We start from the raw sequence: 22,984 nt of genomic DNA, 5'->3' as shown, positions 1-22,984 counted from the left end.
GGCACCAGCTGCCCCAGCTCCAGGACCCTTCCAGAACCTCCCAAATTAAGGAGTCCTGTGCCTTAAGCAAAATTATGCTCTTTGTAAAGTAGAAATTAGGTTCTTTTTATCCCTTTTTCTCTATGCAAAATATCTAGTTGCCTTATGCTTTCTCTTAAGTGTAAAACAATAGGGGATGCAGGACAGTCCATGACTTTCTTTTGGCATAAAATAACCTCTGATTAGAAAAAGAAGTTGAAAATTGGTTAAAATATTGCTTCCCAAGCACAAATGAACATAAATCACTCCTTTCTGCATTGCTGGGGACTCACAAACAAGTATCATTACTAAAATTGAAATTTATTGCCCCTTTTATTCAGCTTGTTCATTCTTAAAAAAAAAAAAAAAGTATGCTCTGGTTACAGCTGGTCAGGAATTTTAAGTGTTGTTTATTTTACATGCCGTTAATGAAAGTTTTTATAGAATTTTGAATGCAAATTTCAGTGTTGGTGAAGGTTTTGTGTTAGGAAAGGAAGAATTTTAACGCTCATGCACTTGGGCATAAGGTTTTGACCAAATTAATGTGTATTGATCAATTGATGATTAGTCCATCTACTCATCTATGCCAGAACTGCTTTATAATTATTTTTTATAAATAGCATATATACATTGTGCCATAGAATGATTGAAGCTGCTGTCCATCACAACTATTTCTACCTTTACTGAACACATGGGAGACTGACACCAAAGCCCTCATTTCAAGGTGTATTTAATTACTAATAGAAAGTGAAGCAGCTCAGATAAGATATTCTCTCTGGCATAATCGATGGAGCAGTTCTGAGGGCACCTGTCTGTGACAGAAGAGATTGATTCAGTTCCTGGATCCTAAAACACAACATCTTTCCTGTCAGTAGTGATCAACAAAATATCAGCCTATCAGTTAACACTTTGGGCTTCTCCTGGTTGTGTCTCAGTGGAAAAGTATTAAAATTTTTAAATGTTTGCAGTTGTGAAAGTAATTGAACAAAAGAAAACCTTTCTGTGTGGACCAGCAGTGGTTGCTCATGCTGAAGTAGGATCTCTTTGGGCAGTCATATAACCTGTGGGCTGTTATGCAGATAATCATGAACAGCAGTGATAGAATTCAGAGGCAACCCCCTCGCCTTAATGGGTGGATTTGTGAGGTTTATTTTTTGTGGCCATCATTTTTCTTGCAGCATTGCTGCAGCACTAATTGCTGTGAGAATTGCAGGTATAACTCTGGTGGCCAGAGGGATGTTTCCTGTGCTCAGGTCCCCACGTGGCCTCCTGTGCCACCTTTTTCAGGACAGCTGTGTTTTTGTTTCATACTCAGTTTAGCCCCATTGAAAGTTGTCTGCTTAGGGTCCTAAAAAATAAAACCTGATGCTAACCACAAACCCCAGATTTTTTTGTTTCCAGAGCTGATTGTTTTCCAGCTAATCAGGTATTTAAGTTCTCTGCCTCCAGCTTTTCTGAGTGGTGAAGAAGCTCCTGCTTTCTTCCACTGTGGGAATCCAGGGCATCCCTCTGGCTGCCATGTGAGGTCTGGGACGCTGGCAGGGGTCAGGAACCCCCCTGGACAGAGCCCCCAGAGACACTGTCTGTGATCTCTGTCCATGGAAAAGAGTTTTCAATCTTACAGCATGAATTACCAGCTCTGAGTGTTTGATATAGGTAATAATTAAGTGTGGCACGGGTGCAAAAGTAAAATTTTAGGATTCTATATTAGGGGTTCAAAGAGGACAAGATGGAGGAAATTGGGTGTGCCTTGTCCTTTTTCTCCTTCTTCATGCCCTCCATGTTTCACTGTGGTGTTGGCATTTTTCTGTTGGTCCAGGCTGGGGACACACTGTCCAACGTAGGTGACAGATATTGGCACGTTATTGTAAATGCAGCCCAGGGAGTTTCTGGTATTTAATGTTTGTAACATCCCACTGAGGGCAGAGCCCCACACGCTGCCCTGCAGGACAGAGCTGGGCAGGGCAGCAGAATGTGTGAGAGAAAAACACAATAAACTACCTGGAAACCAGCACAGACCAATTATGGCTTCTGCTTTGGCAGGGGGCTGAAAGACAGAGACTTTCTACAATCTCAGAATCATCAATACCTCAGATTCTGACATTCCAACACAGTTTTTTCCCTTGTGAGCTTTCTGTGCCTTGGGAGCAGTGTGGGGCTGAGCAAGGACAGCTCTCCATGTCCCCTCACACCCTGCAGGGGCTGCCTGGTATTCTCAGGAGGAAAGCTGCAAGCTCAGATCTACTAGAGCAGAAGTGGTTTGGGAACAGCAGATGAATAACATTGTCAGAGGTGTATTAATGGGAGGATGTGTCTCCACAACCATGCAGAGGAGAGGTAATAGCAAACAGAACAAGAAATCTTCGTGGCTAACAGACGTTGGGAAGCAGCAGGAATAACTGTGGGGGATTTTCCTGATTAAGATATCAGTTATTGGGGAAAGGCAGAGAAGCAGCGAGGGACTGGGGCAGGCAGTACGTAGATTTATGATTTGTGTCAGAGCTGTTTGTACTGTAAGGCAGCAGTCATGCCAGGAGGAGAAAGGAGTTGTGAAATTCCTCTGGGAGATGCCTGGCTTGTGCTGGGATTGCCTGCAGCCCATCCAGCTGTCCTGAGCACATCAGTGCTGTGAGCCCAGTGCAGCACGCACCAGGGACGGGGGTTAAGCCAAACCTCATCCTCCCACATCCAAGCACGAACTTCCACGTGCTCCCCAAGGGGCTGCCAAAGCTTCCTGCCTCTGAGGGGCACAGAGGAGTCCTGTGTGGGCAGGTGCTGAGCCCACAGGTGAGGGCACAGCACGTCCTGCCCCTGAGCCCACACCCAGGGACGGGAGGGGAGCCAAGAGCATCTTTGCTGCACACTGGGAATGCTGCGAGGTGCTCCAGCATTTCTGTTCCTTGATCAATTGAGAAAACCAAACCCGGCAAAAGACTGAACATTATCTGAAAATGGAGGGTTTGTATATTTAACAGTTGTGAGTGAGACTTTTAAAGGGTAATATGGGAGAAAAGAGCCCAAATGTTTCAAGAAGGTTATGGGATGTGGGGGTCTGGCACTCACAGGACTCTGTTGGATGCAAAAACTTCTGGGATGGTTCTGGGCTAGCTAAGGGAAAAGGATAGATTTCTTTGACCTTTATTCTGCTTTATACATGCTCAGAAAATCAAATGTCCATGTATTTTAGCATTTGAAGAGGGAGCTGCATGTACTATGGGGTAGGAAATAGCCTTCTCTTCATTTTCCTTCTATTTCTTGCAAAAGAAAACCAACAATTTAATTAGATTTCATCCTGTTTATGTCTTTGTTGCCAGCTTTAATCTTAACATCTAATAGAAAAACAGACCAAATGGCTTTGTGAATTTTTTTTTTTTTCCTCTAGTCCATTAAGAACAGAGCTGAATATAAGGTAGCCTGAGTGAATCAAAGCATCTGTGCTGTTCTGTTGAGGGAGGCTGAGTCACAGACAAGGAGTTTTATACAAGGCCATGGTTGATTGTAAAGTAAATAACTGGGGGAAAGGTTCAAAGAAGATTAAAGTAATCTCTGAATCATCTTTGTGATCTGGTACCTGGACCAAATCAGCAGCACAGTCTAATAATGCTAATTCTAAAGAAATGTTTACTTATTAAGTTATTAAGACATTAGCTTAGGTGTTAAATAAGCCATTGACTGAATTTTACCTTCCTTTGCTCTTCATACAGACCTGCAGGAAATCAGTGAGATAAAACTCCATGAAAAGTTTGTATGATGGTCAAACATCAGCAAATTACCATCTCAAATGGAGATGAGAAGGAAGAAAGTGTTGACATAAGACAGGCTCCTTTCTGTAAAGGAACTGTCTTGTTTAGATCCCAAGTAATTTTTCATATTTACCATTAAATTCATTAGAGACCTATTCAGGAACTTCTGAGAACCCTCTTGTCTTTGAATCATCTTCTAGATTTGTTTTTGTTCCACAGACTTTTGCCTTCTGAGATAAATTGAACATAAATTGATCAGCCATTTAAAAAAATGGAGAGAAAGTAAGGCTGGGGGGTATTTTGCCTCTTCTTATTAGAGTGAGGAGGAGGAAAAGTTGGGGCAGCCTCCAGTTTGGGGGAAGTGCAGTGGCTATTGAATTAGCAAAGACTGCAGGAGGGGGCATTTACTGAAACAGCACACAAAGCAGCCAAGGGACAGTTGAGTTGTAAAACACTTCAGCTACCACAGGAGATGCATTACATTATTGTGGTAGGCAGATAATTTGCTATCCAGCCTTTGGAAGCTGCTTTGTAGAAAAAAAAATAAAATAGGGGAATAAGCAAACTTGTTCTCAATCGATAAATTAATATAAAGCCAGCAAAAGGAGCAGAACAGACTACTACAATCACTCAGCTATATTAGGCAATCAATTTTTTTTTCCCTTTCAATATGTACAATATTCCCTCGTGGCTCCCCATGGATGCCATGCAGTGTGAACACAGCAATCAAAGCAATAGGCGTCAGAATAATCAAAATAAGATGTGTCAGAAAGAAGCAAATGAGTACATACTCTCATTAAGTAAATCTCCTAAGAGCTTAACGTAGAAAACTCTTCCCAGAAAAGCTGTACAAACAATTGCCTGCACTAACACGTGGCTTTATTGCCGTTTCAAAGGCAGATAAAAATATTCTTCAATCTAATCCACACATTTTCAGATTTCACCCTGAATAATCTCTACCTGAGGCAAAACACATAATGTAGCTGCCACAGTGACATTAATAAAGGTCATAACTGAAGGTAAAATATACTACTTGGGAAAAAACTTCAAAATCATTAAACAAGCAATGTGCTGCAAACCACATTAAAGAAAATATCCATTTCTGCAATATCCAACACCAGACTTCCATCTGTTAGGTGACAAGACACTTCACCCAGCTAGTAAGTAGCAAAAAAGTCAGTACAAATCTTCCAGGGGAACAAATTTTTAGACAAAATCAGTAATCTGACTACCCTGAGGACTTATCCCAGCAAAAAAATGGCACTTCCACAATGTTCCCAGCCTTTTGAGGCAGCAAGCCTATGGCACAAAAAAAGAGGGGAGGAAAAGTATCTGGAGGAAAGAGCCATTTCCAAAGCTCATATTATTTTAATAGGCTACAGAAGTGGTCTAGGAAGAAGCAGGAACAATTGGAAAAGGAATTCTGTCTCGAATAAAGCTAATTCCGGATTAACTTTTCCTTCTGCTCTACTACTATATTTGTATGATAAAGAACTTACAGCATTTTTGAAGGCAAATGGATCATTGTCATTGAAAACAAAGCGAATTTTGGGGGAATTTAAAGTACTGGCCATCTAAAACACATTAAGCAGACTAAAACCTACCAGAAATACTTGGTGTCCCCTTGAGTTTGTATGTGGCCATTTAATTTCAGACTTCCCAGGGAGGATGGCGAGGGGCTGAGCGTTTTTATTGCCCTCCAATTTACTGCCTTGGCTTTTGTGCCAGTCCTGAGGTGTGCCAGAGCTGATGGGGCTGGGCTGTGACTCCTGGGACCCAGCTCAGCCTCAGCAGAGGGTTTTCCTCATGCCCTTGAGGCACTCCAGGTGCCCGTGCCATCAGGAAGGCAGAGGGATGATGCTCCCTCTCTGCAGTGATCTGTCTTGGCAGGTCAGGAGCAAACACTGATTTGTCTCAGCTCCTATCGATCGCCAGGGAAGTTGGATGTGCACAATGCTTCTTCAGCTTTGGCATTCTGAGACAAAATAACTTTGAGGAACTGGACCATTAAAGGAAACGTTTTGGCCATGAATGTCCGAAACTGTTATGAGCAGTGTCTAATAAATTGATTCTCAATTTTAGCACAGTGCAGAGTAGTAAATAGCTGCTAAGGGGTTTAAACAGCTTACACGTTTGGCAGGCCAATGGGAAATAGGCAAATCCTTGGGACATGCAGCTGAAAGGCAGCCCTTTCACACCAAATATATCTTTAACTCTGTAGAACTTTGAAGACAATAATTAATTTTTATCAGATGATTAAAAAGCAAATGTGTGAGCAAAAAATTATTTCCCCGAAAATTTCAGTTCTAAAATTCAATAGGGGCACACCAGTACACGCCAGGAGAGTCAAAACTAAAGTGACAGAGGTTCCCTCACCCCTAGATTGCAAAATTTGCCCCATTTTGCCTTCCTTTTGAATGAACTTTTCCTGAAGTGGCACAGCCCTTGATCTTCAGGTAAAAAGGAGTGGAACAAAAGTTATCAGCAAGCAGAAATTATTGTGCAGCCCCTGCTTCCCTTTGCCAGCACAAAGTCAGATAAATTCAGATTTCAATCTTAGTTTAAAAAATACAAACTGGCTTAATTCAGGCCAATGGCCTGGTCTGGTGTGTGGCAACCCTTCCCATGGCAGAAGAGTTGGAACTTGGTGATCTTTAAGGTCCCTTCCAACCCAAACTCTTCTGGAACTCCATGATAATTCCACACAGTGAGGCTATAATGGTATTTGATATTGACCAAATATAATGAGAAGGAAATAAAATATTAGCATGCAAACAACTTTTGATGATTAAAAATGGTGTTGGGAGAGAAACATAAGTTAAAGATTGTTCCTCTCCCGTTAGGATTTGTTACTATTTCTTTGGCATGGCCAGGAGTCTTGGCTCTACTTCCAAAGGAAAACATTCAGTGGGTTATTGTTTGTTTGTAAATGTCTGCTGTGCTTTCCACAGAGCAAAGCCACAGAGCCAGAGGAATCCCAGGGCTATTTCCAGAGGCACAGGAATGGTCTGACCAACCCCACTCGTGGCCTGAGAACTGTTTCCAGGGATTCTGGGGATCCCCTGGGGTGGTCAGAGCCCTCTTTGCTCAGGGAACCCAAGGGTGGAAGAAACCTTGGGGCTCCAGGATGCTGCTGGAGCCCTGTGTGGAATGTTTGAGCCTGACCAAGGGATGGGAGAGTTTGTCACCTGTGGCAGATATTGAAGCAGGTGGGAAAAATCCTGAATAGTTTGATTGGTTCCTTTTGAAATATTGATGGGGAAATGCCTTCCCAGCTCCAGCAGATGTTTGTTTCCAGGATGGACAGTCCATGGCACTCAGTTTTTACAGCAGAAGCTCAGAGGAATCATGGGTTGCTTGTGGGTAGAGCACAAAGCAAGTTAGATACTCTGATTTTCACTTCATTCTGTGCAAAGCAAGACCAGGGCTCATATAATTGCAAGATATACTGAGTGGTTTTTGCCTAATCCCATTTTGACTATTTTCCATATTTTGGCTATTTCCATTTACTTTCTTAAATCAAATTAGACCACTTGGGTCACTGGAAACACACCATGTTTCCATGCTGGCTGTAGGCACCTCCTCTTCCCCGACACCATCCTCTCTCTTCTCTTTCTCCGCCTCTGGATATGCTCAAATTCCTTCTAATGTGTTTCAGAGTTGAGGGAAACCCACAGGAGTAAACTTGCAAACAATTAATTGCACTTGAGTTTACTACATATGTAACACCTTGCAGCGAAGCCCCAGTGGATTTTGGGAGCTTCAAGGGTACCTTTGCAGGAAACCCATATCCAAATTAAAAACTTTCTCAGCTGTACATTATAAAAAGGCTCCAGAGAGGATGGGGAGAAATTCTTTTTTTGCTGGTGATATTACAAGCAACTATTTTAAGATAAATTTTTTTCTGTAAGATACCGCTGTAAAAAAAATCTATTGCCTTTTTCTCTTGACTTATTTACAGAATTTCAGTTCAGAGAAGTCTGAGAAGCTGTGCTGTGTCAGCCCTCCCACATCTATGATTCACTGAGTTGCTTTTGTCCCTGATGCTTAGTCCTGTAATACAGAACAACTACAGGTGCTGTTGGTAACATTTTGTGTTTCTCAGTCATGGGAAATAATGTAAAAAACCCAAGTATTGAGAATTCCCTCAGTAACAGGGAGATTCATTACCCAAAATAAGAATGCAGAAGATGATGAAGTTCTTTCTTGGTCTTTAAATTACTTTATAATCTTCTTTTTTTAACAAAGCATCTGCAAAGTGCTCTTTGGTATCTTGAATAAGATCTTTCTTATTCACCATTAAATTCTTATGGGATTTGTAGGTTTATTAGAGTACAAAAGTAAACAGCATATGGCTCTGTTAATATCCTAATATCTTTCTAATGTCACAATCCAATCTGTCAGAATGTAAACTTTTTTGAGTGGTTTCATTTACTTCAAGTTCATTTTTTGCAAAAAAACCCCACACAACAAGCCTGATGAATCCTTCTGCATCACCTAAGAGACAGCACAATACTTAATTCTTTTGTGTTCCCAGTTTAATAAATATGCAGATATAGATTACCTGCAGTAGGAAAAATACAGTGGCAAATGCAGTTATTTTTATTAGTTACTAGGAGTTAAAAGGTTATTTCCCCCTGGTGAAAAGCCTGTTCCATCAGATAAGTTGCTGCTACTCTCCATAAAACTGGCAACCCTTCAAAAGGTTTCAGAAATTAAAGGCATTGTTTGAAGATAAAGGCAATAAGGTCATTTGCTTTGAGTTTAGTCCTGCAAAACTTTCTGGGTGACCCTTTCATATTCAAGTGAGGAGGGCTCTAAATTGTTTTATCTTCATAGAGCTAATGAGTGCTGGCTGACAGTCACTGTAAAGACCAGTTGGGACTCTACTAGAATTAAATTTTGCAAAATATTACAACACATTTTCATTCACATTTTCATTTCATTGCCAAAGCTGTATCCATAATCACTCACAGCACTACACTCTTTGCTTTTCTCAGTTTCTTTTACTAACTCAGTTTTCACTAGCTGAATAATGTCTAACATGATTCTCAATGTATTTTTGTGTTCAATTAATAAAGCTGTATAAACAAGCCACATATGTGAAATCTATGTCCCCTTCAAACTCTCTGCTAGAGTGAAACAAGACTTACATTTAATGTGTACAGTACTAGAGAAATTACTCAAGAACTTTTTATTGCCAGAGGCTGTAGAGCTGTGTATGATTATTATATGTGTAATTAACTAATCTATAATGTTCCTCTGATATATGGTGTATATAATTCTTTCCTAGAGGAATAGAATGTTATGTTAAAGCCTTTTTTTTTTTTCTTTTATGGTTTGTTTCATTAATTCCAGTTAGGGGAAAATGTTATGTATACTCCTTAAATAACTTGACTGTTTTTTTTTCTAGTAGGAAGTAAGAATTTTCACAGGTTTTAAAAAAAAAAAGTGTAGCAAAGGAAAGGGAGTATCTTGTTGTAATCAATATACATCATGTGCTGAAAGTGTGCTTGGCTTTCACCGTGACCTTCCTCATTACTTTAGTTGTTTATTTTAACCTTACTTCCATCCTATTTCAGACTCTCTAATAATAGCCCTCTGTCACTCTAACCCACATTCAAAAGTAAACGTAAACAAGATCATCTCAGCTGCAAATACACATGAACTCCATCCCCCAAACGACCATCAAGTGATTAAAAAGCACAAAATCCTTACCTAATGTGGCTGACTCAGAGCTAATGGCCAGCAAGGGAATCCAGCAGAGGTAGGCAGCAAGCTGGAGCTGCTGCTGGGAGGGAAGGGGCTGCTGCATCCTGTCCAGGGCAGCTTTTATCCCTGCATCTGCACTTGCTTACAAGTTCACTTTTGAACTCCTAAACTTTGCAGGAAAAGCCATCAGCCCGCCTGCCTGTTTCAATTTTTTTTTTTTTTCCCCCACGCCTTTCTGTCGTTCTTTTCAATGCACTCTCTTGGAGAGGGCTTAATGTTTCTTTAATCCCAGAATTTCCAAGAGGGAAGAGCTCCAGCCACGCACACAGAGAGCACACGCAGAGCACATGTGGAGCACACACGTAGCACACAGAGAGCACATGTGGAGCACACACAGGGCGCACACACAGAGCACACAGGACACACACAGAGAGCACATACAGGGCACACACGGAGCACACAGAGCATGCACACAGGGCACACACAGAGTGCACGCGGGGCACATACAGAATGCACACACAGAGCACAGAGAGTGCACACAGGGCACACACAGAGTGCACACAGAGCACACACACACAGGGCACACGCAGAGCACACACAGAGCACATGGAGCACACGGAGAACACAGAACACACACAGAGGGCACACAGAGAACGCACACACGGAGCACATACAGGGCACACACTGAACACAGACAGAGCAGACAGAGAGCACACACAGGGTGCACACAGAGCAGACACAGAGCACATGGAGCACACAGAGAACACAGAACACACACAGAGGGCACACAGAGAACGCACACACGGAGCACATACAGGGCACACACTGAACACAGACAGAGCAGACAGAGAGCACACACAGGGTGCACACAGAGCACACACAGCACGCAGAACACACACAGAGGGCACACAGGGCACACAGAGCATACACAGGGCACACACAGAGCAGACACAGAGCATGCAGAGCACACAGAGAGCACACACAGGGTGCACACACAGAGCACGCACACACAGAACACACACAGAACACACACACAGCACACAAGCAGAACACACAGGGTGCACGCACAGAGCACACGCAGAGTGCACACACAGAACACACACAGAGCAGACACAGAGCATGCAGAGCACACAGAGAGCACACACAGTGTACACACACAGAGCACACACACAGCACACGTGTCCCTGCAGCTGCTGCGGCCGCAGCTGGTGGGATTTGTCCCCCCGAGCTCCAGGACAATTTGTGCTCAAAGGAGATCCCAAAGGAGCTGGGCTGGGAACGTGCTGCTCCTCAGGGTTTGAGGCAGCCAGCACCGAGTGCAGATCTCTGCAGTCACATTGAGGGGCTGGAGAAGTGAGAAGTGCTTTCCAGAGTGACAGAATAGAGCACAGAAGCAAAGAATTCCATCACTCAGTGGCTCTGATGCCTCAGGATTTTAGCTTTTATATCTTTCATGTATTTGTAATCCTGTAATTCTTTCATGTGTAGCTCTAAACTCCATACGGAGTATTAGCTGCTGTCTTCACATTTTGGTCAGACACAACAATTCCTCTCTAGGCTTGAGGATCAAGGACACTTTTCTGTCTCAGGCCCTGAGAGATGGAAACAAAAGTGAGGTGGGGGTGAGCAAACTGGGGCTAAATGACTTCATTACCTGAAGCTGTAATTGGAAGATTAAGCCCCAGTATGCAGAAGGACCAAACTTATAAAAGTGTGACCTTATAAAACCTGTGACACATGCTCCATTTTTGGTGTAGCCCCTGAGGGGGCTTTGTCTGCCCAGAATGTACCTGTAGGCCCTCCAATAAATATAACTGCTTTTTATTATCTTAATTTTCTCTAGCCTCTGTTTTAGGTAGCCCCAAAAAGGCATCAGCATTATCACATTTTTTCTGAAGTTTGGTTTCTCAAGGTGTCCTGCTGCTGCCACATGGCTCCAGCTTTTACTCAGAGTTTACTGTGTGACAATGCATGTTGCCTCCTTAATTCAAAACAAGATGAATTTGCTGTTGAATTACATCCCATACTCTGATATTTACACTCATAGTGTTTTAGAAAATATTGCATCCCCATCCCCTGTTCAGTGTTTTCCATACCTTCCAGCACTCCTCTTTGACTTGTCAAGTTTAAATATCTTGTGTCTGCTTGTTTAAGTGAAGGTATTGTGAATTATCTGGTAAGAGAATATTATGCAAGTCTGTAAACATTCCAGACAAATCACTGTGAGGAGCATTTCATGGAAACGCACACACCAATCTATTACAAATATTTTGCAGTATAGCCAAGGAGTTTCAAAAATTGTTCACGTGGCTTAACTACATTGCTCAAGGAGTTTTATTCTTGGATTTCTTGAGAAAAAAAAATAGGTTATTTAAGAAGAAACTTCTAAATCTTTATTCCTAATTTTGATTTTGGATTTTCCTGTTGCAAAATCACTGGTTTTACCACTCCCATTGAATTGCCATTTTACAGGCCTGACTTGTAGCCCTTTGGGAATCTTTGGAAGTTTTTCCATTAATTTCACCGATGTTTAGATTATATTCCTTCAAGATCACTAAGACTCCAAGTCCAGTATTTCTGATATTTTTTTATAAGAGATGTCTGTTTCATATAAATGGAAGAAAATATTGTTTTTAACAGTAGAAAATTTTTACTTTTCTATTGCTTTCTGTGCTAATGTTTGAATTTATTTGTGGCAGTTTCTGTGCACTGGTAGGGGTCCAGCATGGATTTGACTCTAAGTTTTGGCCTAAAAGGCACAGCTCTGAAATCTCTTGAAGGGTGAGATTTATCCTTGCCAAAATATTGGTAATCAAAACCAATTTCCCACAAAGAGAATTTTCCAAAATCAGTCCAGCCTTTTTTAATTGTCTGTTTACAGAAAACAAAAGGCAAAAAACAACAAAAATAGTAAGTAGAAGGTATTCAGGGCAATAGGAGAAAAGGGAAAGTTTTGGAGATTTACTTATTGCTTGTTTGTTATCCTAATTATCCCTTATTTGTTTATCCTAAACAAGTTTTAATCAAAGGGAGCCTTTGAGGGCGATAAAGATGAAATTGAAGCTTCCCATTGTCTCAAGTAGGAATTTTCCCTGGGCTGAAATTTCCCTGGAATTTTCCTTTCATTTTAGGAGGACAAACAATGGCAGGTCAGACAATGAGGTATTTTCCATTCTCCCCATCCAAGAAAAGACCTTATAGAATTCAGAAAAAAAGAATGACATTGACTTCTCCTTTTCCCCCTACCAAATGTAATTCTAAAAAAAAAAAAGAAAAAGAAAGTGAAAAAAACCCATGGAGAACCTGCATAAAAATACCATAAAATTTTATTACAGTTTCCACAGTTATTAACCTGAATAAAAGGAGAACCTGAAACTCCACAGAATGTTGGTGTAGTCAAGTGTGGGTAGGGGGTGCTTGGAACAATTCTCTTCACTGTCAACAACACAACAGTGAACCCCTGACCCCAGTCCTTCTAGTATTAAATGAATTTTCAATGGTGGGGATGGATGCAGGGAGATAAAACCAGCCAAAAGTCACAGCTGGGAGCTGCCAGCAGCATTTCAGACCCAGCCAAAAATCGCCTGATGGATACACACGTTGGGTACTCAAATGTCTTCACTCTGTAAGGAGACAGTGTTTGCCTGAACCTCCCTCCTGGTGTGGCAGAATGGGGATGGGCTGGCTCTGCTGGGGGATGGAGCAGCCTGGGGGACCAGCAGAGGGGGAGGAAGGCTGGAGGAAGAGTATTGAGAGCAACAAGTGTTGCCTTTTTCTTCAGATGCAGGACTGAGTGTCAGGATGGACCTGAATGATAACACAATGATAAAAATGTAAATACATAAAGGTCTTCAAAGATATGGCTATTCGACACTTTGCTCCAAGTGTGAAATGCTCAGGCTCCAGAGTCAGTGTAGGAGGTTTGAGTGGTCCACAGAAGACCTGGGTTGCAGAGGAATGCTGAGAGATGAATCCCATCCCTCACATATTTTCCCATCTCTTATATTTTCTGAAGGTCAGGTAGGAGCATCCTTCCACTTGGGTACCCCCAGGAAGGAAAGGAGCGGGGTGTTTCATGTTCTGCTTCTCAAAAAGTGTGGTTAGCAGTTTGTTTTTGCACTCAAGCCAGCAGGGAGCTGTACAATCCTTTATTTCCTTCTGCTTCCCATGAGCAATACCCTTAACACGAGGCTGTCCCCTGGGGTGGCTTTCCAAGCAGAGAAGAGATTTGTTATTCACAGGTGACAAAGAGAGCATGACCCTGCCTGAAAACACACCTTCCTAGTAGGACAGTGTCCTTCAGAGGGAAAAGATGTCTTCACTATAAAGTTGTTTGTTTTTTTTTTTTTTTTTTGCTAGTCTGAATTTACACATTTCACTTGATAAAACCCTCCTCTGTCCATTTCTGTTTGCTTTTTTTTTCATCTGACTGAAAATACCTGCCAAGCCCAGTGACAAGACATAAACTCTCTGTGCCCCCAGGGCAGTCCCCTCTGTTGGTATGGGCTGGCTGTGTTTTCTGATTCTTCCAGTCCTTTCTGCAGCCCCTGAGCAGGAGGAAAATTTGGCACAATAGGTTTTGACTGAGTCCCAGCACCCCTCCCACCAAAGGATTTTCCTAACAAGGATGAAAAGAGGATCAGTTCTGGGATTCCCTCTCCCTATTTCTTTTAGTCACCTTTGTCCATATATTTTAGAGAGATGCCAAAAATCTTAGGATCACCTAGTTCAGTACACAAACCTCTCATTAGCCCAAAAAACTGCTCCTTATCCCTTACTTTAGGACTGCACAGATGACATGGAATGGGAAGAAATTCATCTCAGCTTATGTCCACTTTGGGGAAATACACAGTGGGCATACAGTGATTAGAGCTTGTGTTTTCTTCTGCTTTGTGTCCTTGTGCATTGTGGGAGGGGACTTGGGAAACTGTCCCCCCGAATTACCCTGGGAGGTGACAGGTGTGTAGTTCCCCGCCTCCCCTGTTATCAATCAGTATGTCTGTCATCCCTTGGTGCTAGAAAATTCTTTGTTCTTTATACCTCCATTGGTTCCTTCCCTGAAACCGCTCTTTCCCCTTACCCTCATTGGTTATAACCCTGCCACTCGACCCTGACTCTGCCCCCGAAGCCTTCCTTCACTGAACGCTTCATGCCTGGACCCTCCCTCTCTTGTCCCCGTTATAATCCCGATTCCGCCCCCTGTTCGGCGCTCTCAGAGCGAGCTCCCTCCCGGAGAGGTTGTTTTCCCTTCGCTCCCTGAATTGCTGTTCCTCAATAAACCCTTCTGGAAATAAAGCCGCCTGTGAGCCGTCCCGCCTTCATAGAGGAAGATTTCATTACGCTATCCGGCTTTCGAGGACTCGGCTCTCTGACAAGCAGAGTGGTCAGAGACCCAGAAGCCTCAGTGCATGGAAGTTTGGTTGTTCAGAAAATAATGCAAAAAGCACTGTATGTAATTTAGAGGACTCTTCATTTAAGTGAGAACTAGTTGTGATTTTTAGGGTAATAATTCATTACACATAAGCATATTCTCCTTTTCAGAGCTCTGGGATTGTAGAGAATGATTTCTACATTAGACCATTTGTTTATCTTTCAGCTCCTAATTCCCTTGTGAGAGGGAGAACTCTTTTAGAGAATCACTCCTCATTAGCCAGCGAAGGAAAATACAGGACTTCAAACTCCAAAGCAGAGACAAAATGCAGGAACCTCATGATCATTTCCAGTTTTTTTCAGGGTAGCAAGAGCATGAGTGCCTGGGCTCTGAGACAGCAAAAGTTCACCTATTAGAGGCAATAAATCAGCTCCTTGTAACTGCAGAGCCCCATGGCATGGATCAAGGTAGGATGTGCTCCCTGACCTGACCTGGACCCTCCCAGCTCTGGCAGAGTCTCTGCTTCTCTCTCCTCACAATTTTGCTGCTCTGACCATCTGAACTTCAGCTGGGCACAGGCTGCCTTTATTAAATCTGCAGAGTGCCCCCTCAGTGCCCTTCTTGGATGGCACCACTGCAGGTGCCAGGGCACAGCCAGGACTGCTGTGTGAATTATTCATATCAGCTCCTTATTTAATGGAAAACCCCAAATTGTTGCAGAGGTGTCAAAATAAATCACATTGCAATTTGCCTCTGCTCCAGAGTGCCCCAAGACATGTCTGAGAATGGTTGTTGCTCAGCAGCTCAAACTCCAAAATTATTTTTCTAAGTGAAGAGATTGGCAATTACCAAATATACATAAAGAGGACACTCATGTATAAATTATGTATATTGGAACTAGCTGGTGATTTCCCATCAGAATCCATTTTCAGAAAAGGACATGATTTCCAGAAAATCTGTATGAAAGAGAAATCTTTCATTTCATTTTTTTAGAAATCTTTTTTTTTTCTTCCTCCTAGATCAGCTCAGTATTTATTTCACTTTTGTGCACTGCTCTGGCTGTCTGAATTCCTTCTACCAGGGACTGCTTCAGCCTCTGCAAACATCATTTATTGTGCAACTAAAGTGAAATAGATGCGTGATTAAATAACCAAACAAACTACATTTTGAGCCTTCTTCTACAAAATTAATATTAATGACCATGAAAGTGTTATTGAAACACTTTGCTTCTCCTCCCTAAGTCTTGGCTTATTTTGTCTCAATAGCAAAAGAAAGAGTAAGAGAAATGGCTTCTCACAGCCTTCGTGCAGTCACTATTGCTCAGGAAATTTTCTGACTGAATTTTCCCACTGAGTGAACTTTCCACTTAGGAATGAATTTCCTTTGAAAAGGCAGCAGAAAGACATTCCACAGGAGGTTTTCGTCAGTATTTGCAGTGGAAAGGCATGAAGTGGAAAGGTGTTGCTCATCCCTTGAACCACCTCATTCATCCTTTTCCTTTTCTTTTTGGAAGAAATCAAAACTCTCAAGGGCAATCCCCTCCCAGGTGTTCCAGCCAGGGGTAATAATGAGAGTGAGAGCAGAACCACCAGCTTGGACTGAAAACAGACTAAAACCAGCCCTGGAACTGCCTGTCCACATATCTGTCGCCTGTCATCAACAGATCCAAGCTTTCAAACAGGCCAGGGATGCCAGGAGTAAATAAAAAAACATCAGAGCTGTACCACCAATATTATATAAATGGTCTGAGATGTAAAATATGGCAAAGCTACCGGGTGAATGAAAACAAGTGGCAGAGAAATGTGAGTATTGCAGTGGAGATCACTCCCCTAATTTGATTCAATTGCCTTTCCACATTCATTCAAGACAGAAAAATGCTGCAAATATAATTTCTTTTCAGAGATGATGGGTTAATATAAGTATTAATGGGAGTATTCATCACTATCAGATTAACTCTAAAGCCCTAGGAGACAGGCATCCCAGCAGATTTAGGAGGACAGGCTCCTCCATAGGATGCTCACCACAATTTATTGTTTCAGGATCCCTGAGAAATCCCTGGAGAATCCTCACTGCATCACTGTAGAGGAAACCAAGGCATCAAAGTGTGTTTTTAAAACTCTTCCCTTTCTTCCAGTCTGTGTCATACACAAATAGGAAATAAAGTTTAACAATTTTGTTAATACATTTGCAATTACAAATAAGAATTTTATGTCAAGCTCCCAGTGACATATGTTTCACTCTACAGCCTTATCACAGATTAGATTGCTTTGGAAAAGACAGAGATTTATTCTGAAACATTTTTCTTTCATCTCTTTATAGTTCTTTAGGTGATTTTAAATGTTTGTGCTATTGGTACTTACATACAGCAAATGTTAAATGATATATTATAACAACAACTCCATGAAGCTCCATTGCTTTTTAAACTGAATTTAGTGAATTTACTGCCTTGAAAGGTAACAGATTGATAACACTAGTGAATTAAATCCTCTCTTTATCCCCAGAACAAGAATAATATGGGCATTGCAAATATTTTCCAGGCCTATAAATCAGCCATGGCACCTCAACTGTCATCCACAGGGACCTGCTGCTCCCTGCTTTTATTTTGCTTTTTTTCCTAAAGCTTCTTTAGGGATTTTACAGAATACATCGATTTTGGGAAGAAAAGGGTGGTAGAATACCTCATAAACCTCTGGTTTATGTATGAAACAAAAATTATCAAATTATAAATTATTAGAATTATTAAGAATATGTGATTTGGTGGTTAATGCTGCCTTGGAAAGTGGAACAGGAGCTGCTGAAATAAACACTAGACTCCTCCACCTCTGACAGACACTTTTTCAAAATCTCCACTCTTTTACTGCTGATACTGTCATAAACCTCCAAGTGGCCACCTTGGAAACACCAGAAACCATAGAAATGTTGGAAATACAGTGCTGTATTCTCTCAGATATATTTACTTCATTGCTCTCAGTGAAGTTAATCTGATTTATACACATCACCCCACAGGAAAAGCAAGTTTCCAACAGAGCTCAGAAAGACCTCATGGGAGCTAAGGGTCAATTTCTAGCCAGCCCAATAATTTATATTCCACAAGGCTTCATCTGTTCAGTATTCTCCACCACACATTTTGCAAAATCCAGATTTTCATCTTTTGAGACAGGTAAAAATCAATTCATTACTGAATTTTTCTGAAGAAAATTGTGTGCAGGGAAAAAACAGGTGTGAAATAAAAACTGAGGCACTCCAAACACATTATTTCAGCTCTTATAAATAACAGTTGTCTCTTAAATTCATCTCTTGTAAAGAGATCTCATCTAATTCACCTGCCTTTGAAAACCCAGTAATATAAAACTAATGGAATAATATTTATTGTTATAGACCAGTAGCATTTTAGAGGCAATGAAGGGGCTAGAATAGGTTTTATTTCACGTGGGTTTTTTCCACCAAGGTAAGTATTCATTTCAAATATCACATAAATTGGAATCATAACTCTGTGTTACAAACCTGTGTGGCTTTTTGGGCAGTAGATAATGGGCTGCTGTTAAATAATTGCCTTCCTATCTCCCACTGCACACAGGCCTCCCTCGGGCTAGTTTTTCAATGATTCCTTTCTTTCTGCCCAACTTTTTTTGTTGTTGTCCATTTTGACATTTTTATGACCTCATTTTGGATTAGCTGTTCCAGCCACCTTTTTAAGGGACATTTCACCTTCAGTGCAATGGCCCTTAGCTTCTAATATTCATAAAATTCAAATCTTGCCTTCAGCCAGTTATTCCTGTTGTTTCCTTCTCCAGCTACTTTTCTGTCCTTTCAGTTTGATTGGAACATGAGATTTGCTATGAACCACCCAAAAATTCTGCAGTTGCTGCTTCTGAAGGTCCATGAAAACAATACAAGTGCAGCAGAGATAATTTCTCTGTTTTCAGCTTTTGTTTTTATTGTGGCTTAAACCAGTGCAATGCAGAGCACATGAAATTAGTGGTGTATCAGAGCAAGTCTTATGAAAGCATTCTGGTGTTTATTTATATAAACCCAAGAAAAAAAAAAATTACTTTATTAGGGGCTTTAATAACATTTACCTGTTTGGATTTTACAGTCTCAGTGTCACATGATGGGTTTTACACAGATGAGTGCTTGTTAATTGAATACTCCAATTCAGCCTCTAATTCTGCCTTTTAATGGTTGAAAGGCCATTAAAGCAGTTATTTCTCTAATAGCTGTGTAGGAAAGGTGATTTTTGTTTCACCCCAACCGACTCTCTCCCTCACCTTTGGCTGAGTGCTCTGAAGGGGCTGACCAGACTCTTTTGGTTCAAGCTTGGTGCCAGAGCAGCTTAAAGCTCATTTTCAGAATTATCTCACATTGCAAATAAGACAGACCTGCTCTGTGTGTGTTTTCCACAATAAAACATTCAGATCAGCATTTCCTGTTAGCACATATTAATTATATATATATAATATATAATATATAATATATAATATATAATATATAATATATAATATATAATATATAATATATAATATATAATAATATAGAATAGAATATAGAATATATATTATATATTATATCTTATATATTATATCTTATATCTTATATATTATATATTATATATTATATTATATATTATATCTTATATCTTATATATAATACATTATATATTATGTATTATATATAGATATGATATAATAGAATATACAATGTATTATGTATAATACATAATGTATTATATATTATGTATTATATATTATATATATAATATATTATATAATATATTATATGTTATATTATATATATTTAAATTTTATTAGCCTAAAACAATGTTCTGCAGAACTGCTTTCAAAAATGCAGCCAAAATCTTTTTTCCAGCTAGAGAACCTGGATGAAGCTAAATAAGTCCTCAGAAAATTGCACAGGAGGAAGGAAAGTTTGTTTTTTTTTTTTTAATTTCCCCAGCACACCCAGAGCTTCATAAAATTCTAGTCCAAGTTGAAGCACACTGGGTTACAGGACACTTCTCTGCAGCTATAATAAAAGAAGCAGATGTTTGCACCTGCCAGATTTGCTGCTGCCTCCCATGCTGTGAACGTGTAATCACTGCAGGTAATGGCATCTTGCTAAGAGCTAACTCAATAAGTTGCATTAAGGGACATGGAGCTTATGATTCATTTTGTTACAGCATTTTGTTACACACTTAGTAGAACTGCCTCAATACCAATGGCTAAATTATGACTAAATACCATTGGCTAAGTTATCAAGGTATCTGATTTTATAACTCCATCTTAATGTGCTTTGCTCTTTTTTGGGCTTGCTAATGTATTGCAAATTGTCAATTCTTTAAAATATTCTAGGAAATGTCAACTCACATCGTTGCTTGGCCTAAAGTCAAATGTAACAAATGCTTTGGTAAATAATTGGTGTAAGACTAGAGAACGAAGCCATCCATCACCGAGTCACAGGTTTTGTTTTGTTTCCAGTAAGTTCTTTCAGTGCAATTTCCTTTGGTAATAAATCTTACATCTGTGATATTCAATAGCATTACACAACACTGAATTTTCTCTGTGTGTTTAACACTGAATTTTCTCTGTGTGTTTAACACTGAATTTTCTCTGTGTAGGCTAAACACCAATATAAAAACTACCAGCTTACACGGACCTTTCACAGCATTTTTGAGTGTATAGTGGACATAAAATATTTAAGATATGAGCCAACTACTGCTCAGCTGAAGAGGAAACTTCTGTTATTCCCCCAGTGCTCATTATCAAGTTTGCTGAACTTTCCTCAGGAGCAGCTGGTGCTGGGCAATGCCTGATGAAATGAACAGTCTGGCTTGTCACATCACAAATGCTTCCTCGAGTTTTGGAGTGGGTCACAGAGCAGAAATTGGATGTTCCATGGAGCAGGAACTGTTGCACCAGCCACATTTCCAGCTTTTGGATAAATCCCACCTCGGTGCCCCTGAGTCAGGATCCCCCTGGTCCTGCAGAGTTTGGCACTGGAGATGAGGATCTGGGGAATGAGGCACTTCAGTGGTGCAAAGGAATCTCAAGAGCCAGTTTTTGGAAAGGCATGCTTCCTTTTCTAGGGTGAATCAGTAAATCTGATCATATACTACTTATATCCCATTATACTAACATTCTCTGTAGTTGTGTTTTGGTTTTGATTTATTTGAATTGTTTTCAAGGCAAATCAGTTTGTTAAAGATTCAGTTGCACAAGCTTACAGAGACATGAGGGTCTAAGTTGTTCATTAAATCAAAGAATAAATGGAAATATTTTTAATAAGTTCTGGCTTCTCTGTGCTTTAGGATCTGAGTCAAAATGATACCGAAACACAATACAATTTGGTCCATTTTTTTGTCTGAAATTGCTGAGAATTTCAATGATTCTGTAAGATTTTCAGGTGAAGACCATTTTATCACCAGTTTCTCTGAGACTGTCTTACCAAAACTGACTCCAGGTTTAGCTTGAAAAAAAAACTTTTCATTTTTTTCCCCTGAAATATCAGTATGAACCCATTTTCTGTTGGCCAAGATTGCACTACCTGCTCTACCAGGAGTTGCTAAAGCAGAGATTAAACTCCAGGGAAACACATGACCACCAGCCCATCTGGGCTCTACAGGCACCTTCCATGCTCTCATGAGGTTTATTGTTATTTTTTTGTAAGGTGAAGACAAGATATAGGTGGTATTTTCACATTGGCACAAGGGCAGTGGATAAAAGCATTGGCATTTCATTTCTGGAATTTCTGGAATACCTGCAGCATTTCAGCAGTGCCTACAAATTGCTAATGTCATTTGGTGACAGACTGCAAATGATTTAAAAGGGCTAAATATGATGCTTGTTGAAAGCTTTGATGGCAGAGAGAAAGGGATTCTTTTAAAAACCTACTGTTAACAGTAGGTAAAAAGTTAATGAGAAACATGTAAATAATTAATTCTTCCTCTAGAGCCAGAAAAGATTTGTTGTTGCTGTTAATGGACTCACAATATATGTTGTATTGTCTTTTCTCAAGTAAGCAATGAATTACTTGATCTCCGTACAAAAGAAAATAATTTATTGCACCAATAGTTTTAATACTGTTTTCCCAGAAAACAGTATTTTCCTGGGCTAACTACAGCAGCATGCCTTGATGATAACACATAGCTCAGCTAAAGTGACACTTCAAAAATAAACAGGATACTTTAAATCAAGAAACTGGAGAAGGAAAATATGGGAAAAAATTCTGGCACTTGATATTTGCAAAAAAGCTATTGCAAAGCACACAGAACTGTCTCAGATGACCCAGCTGTAATACTGCATTTAAATATATTTCCTTCCTCCACGTGATGTTTTCTGAAGCAGTTGCTGCAGGAGAAGCAGTAAAGTCAGGACTTTATTTACAAATATAATGAGCAGACTCTGAAGGTCACAGCCTGAAGGTCATTCAGGTCAAAAATACTGACAGGATTCTTCAGATGTGGTCATTCCACAGCTGAAGTGAAAATATCTTCTCCACTTTATTTGGTAAGTATTTTGGCAATGTTACAATAATCTCTCCCATAATTTGACATTGTGATATTAAATAATGTGATTGCTCTTAGCTGGCTCAAGGAAAATAATTCATTGATAGTTGTGATGAACTCATAATTTTAATTCAAGCTTTCTGACCACGTTCTCTGCATTGTTTTAGAAGCTGGGGTGAAGCAGGTGCATCTCATCTAGTGATACCTTGTCATGAACCAGAGGATAGCTGGGGGATAAGTACTGGGTGAAAAAACACATTAAAAATTGTCAGCCAGGTCCTTTCTGGAAAAGTCAGCTCGTGGTACAGCTTCATCCATATGTGACAGACACCAGTGGTGTTTAATCATTATAAATGCACAGGATCTACTGCTGCTCCTGCTCCTGATGGAAAAGTTGCACCTTGGCTATCTGATGCTATTACTTTTCATTTATAAGTAAATATAAGTGAATAAATATAGTGGGAGGATTTTTCTTTTTTTCTTTTTTTTCTTTTTCTTTTTCTTTTTCTTTTTCTTTTTCTTTTTCTTTTTCTTTTTCTTTTTCTTTTTCTTTTTCTTTTTCTTTTTCTTTTTCTTTTTCTTTTCTCTTTTTCTTTTTCTTTTTCATTTTTCTTTTTCTTTTTCTTTTTTCTCTTTTTC

The 22,984-nt window shown here is 40.2% G+C and overlaps 1 protein-coding gene and 1 long non-coding RNA gene across 3 annotated transcripts in view; one reads left to right on the top strand and one right to left on the bottom strand.

The window, feature by feature from the left end:
* Positions 1–14,365, bottom strand: part of LOC110480621 (von Willebrand factor D and EGF domain-containing protein) — a 186,957-nt gene extending 172,592 nt beyond the window's left edge. The window contains exon 1 of one of the 2 annotated variants that reach the window (XM_085584840.1): positions 9,480–14,365. In XM_085584840.1, coding sequence (XP_085440966.1) covers positions 9,480–9,576 — 97 coding nt within the window. In that variant the 5' untranslated portion in view covers positions 9,577–14,365. The remainder of the gene's footprint in view (positions 1–9,479) is intronic. The other variant, XM_085584839.1, reaches the window with a different exon arrangement.
* The window catches only part of LOC146766873 (uncharacterized), a 32,238-nt gene extending 10,992 nt beyond the window's left edge, over positions 1–21,246 (top strand). Inside the window, exons 2-3 of the long non-coding RNA XR_014956684.1 lie at positions 19,798–19,944; positions 20,459–21,246. This is a non-coding gene — a long non-coding RNA (uncharacterized LOC146766873). The remainder of the gene's footprint in view (positions 1–19,797; positions 19,945–20,458) is intronic.
* The last annotated feature ends 1,738 nt before the right edge of the window (positions 21,247–22,984 follow it).

The sequence above is a fragment of the Lonchura striata genome, chromosome 7 (assembly GCF_050655825.1).
Source record: "Lonchura striata isolate lonStrDom1 chromosome 7, ASM5065582v1, whole genome shotgun sequence".
Taxonomy (NCBI): domain Eukaryota; kingdom Metazoa; phylum Chordata; class Aves; order Passeriformes; family Estrildidae; genus Lonchura; species Lonchura striata.
This window is presented reverse-complemented; position numbering and strand designations above follow the sequence as displayed.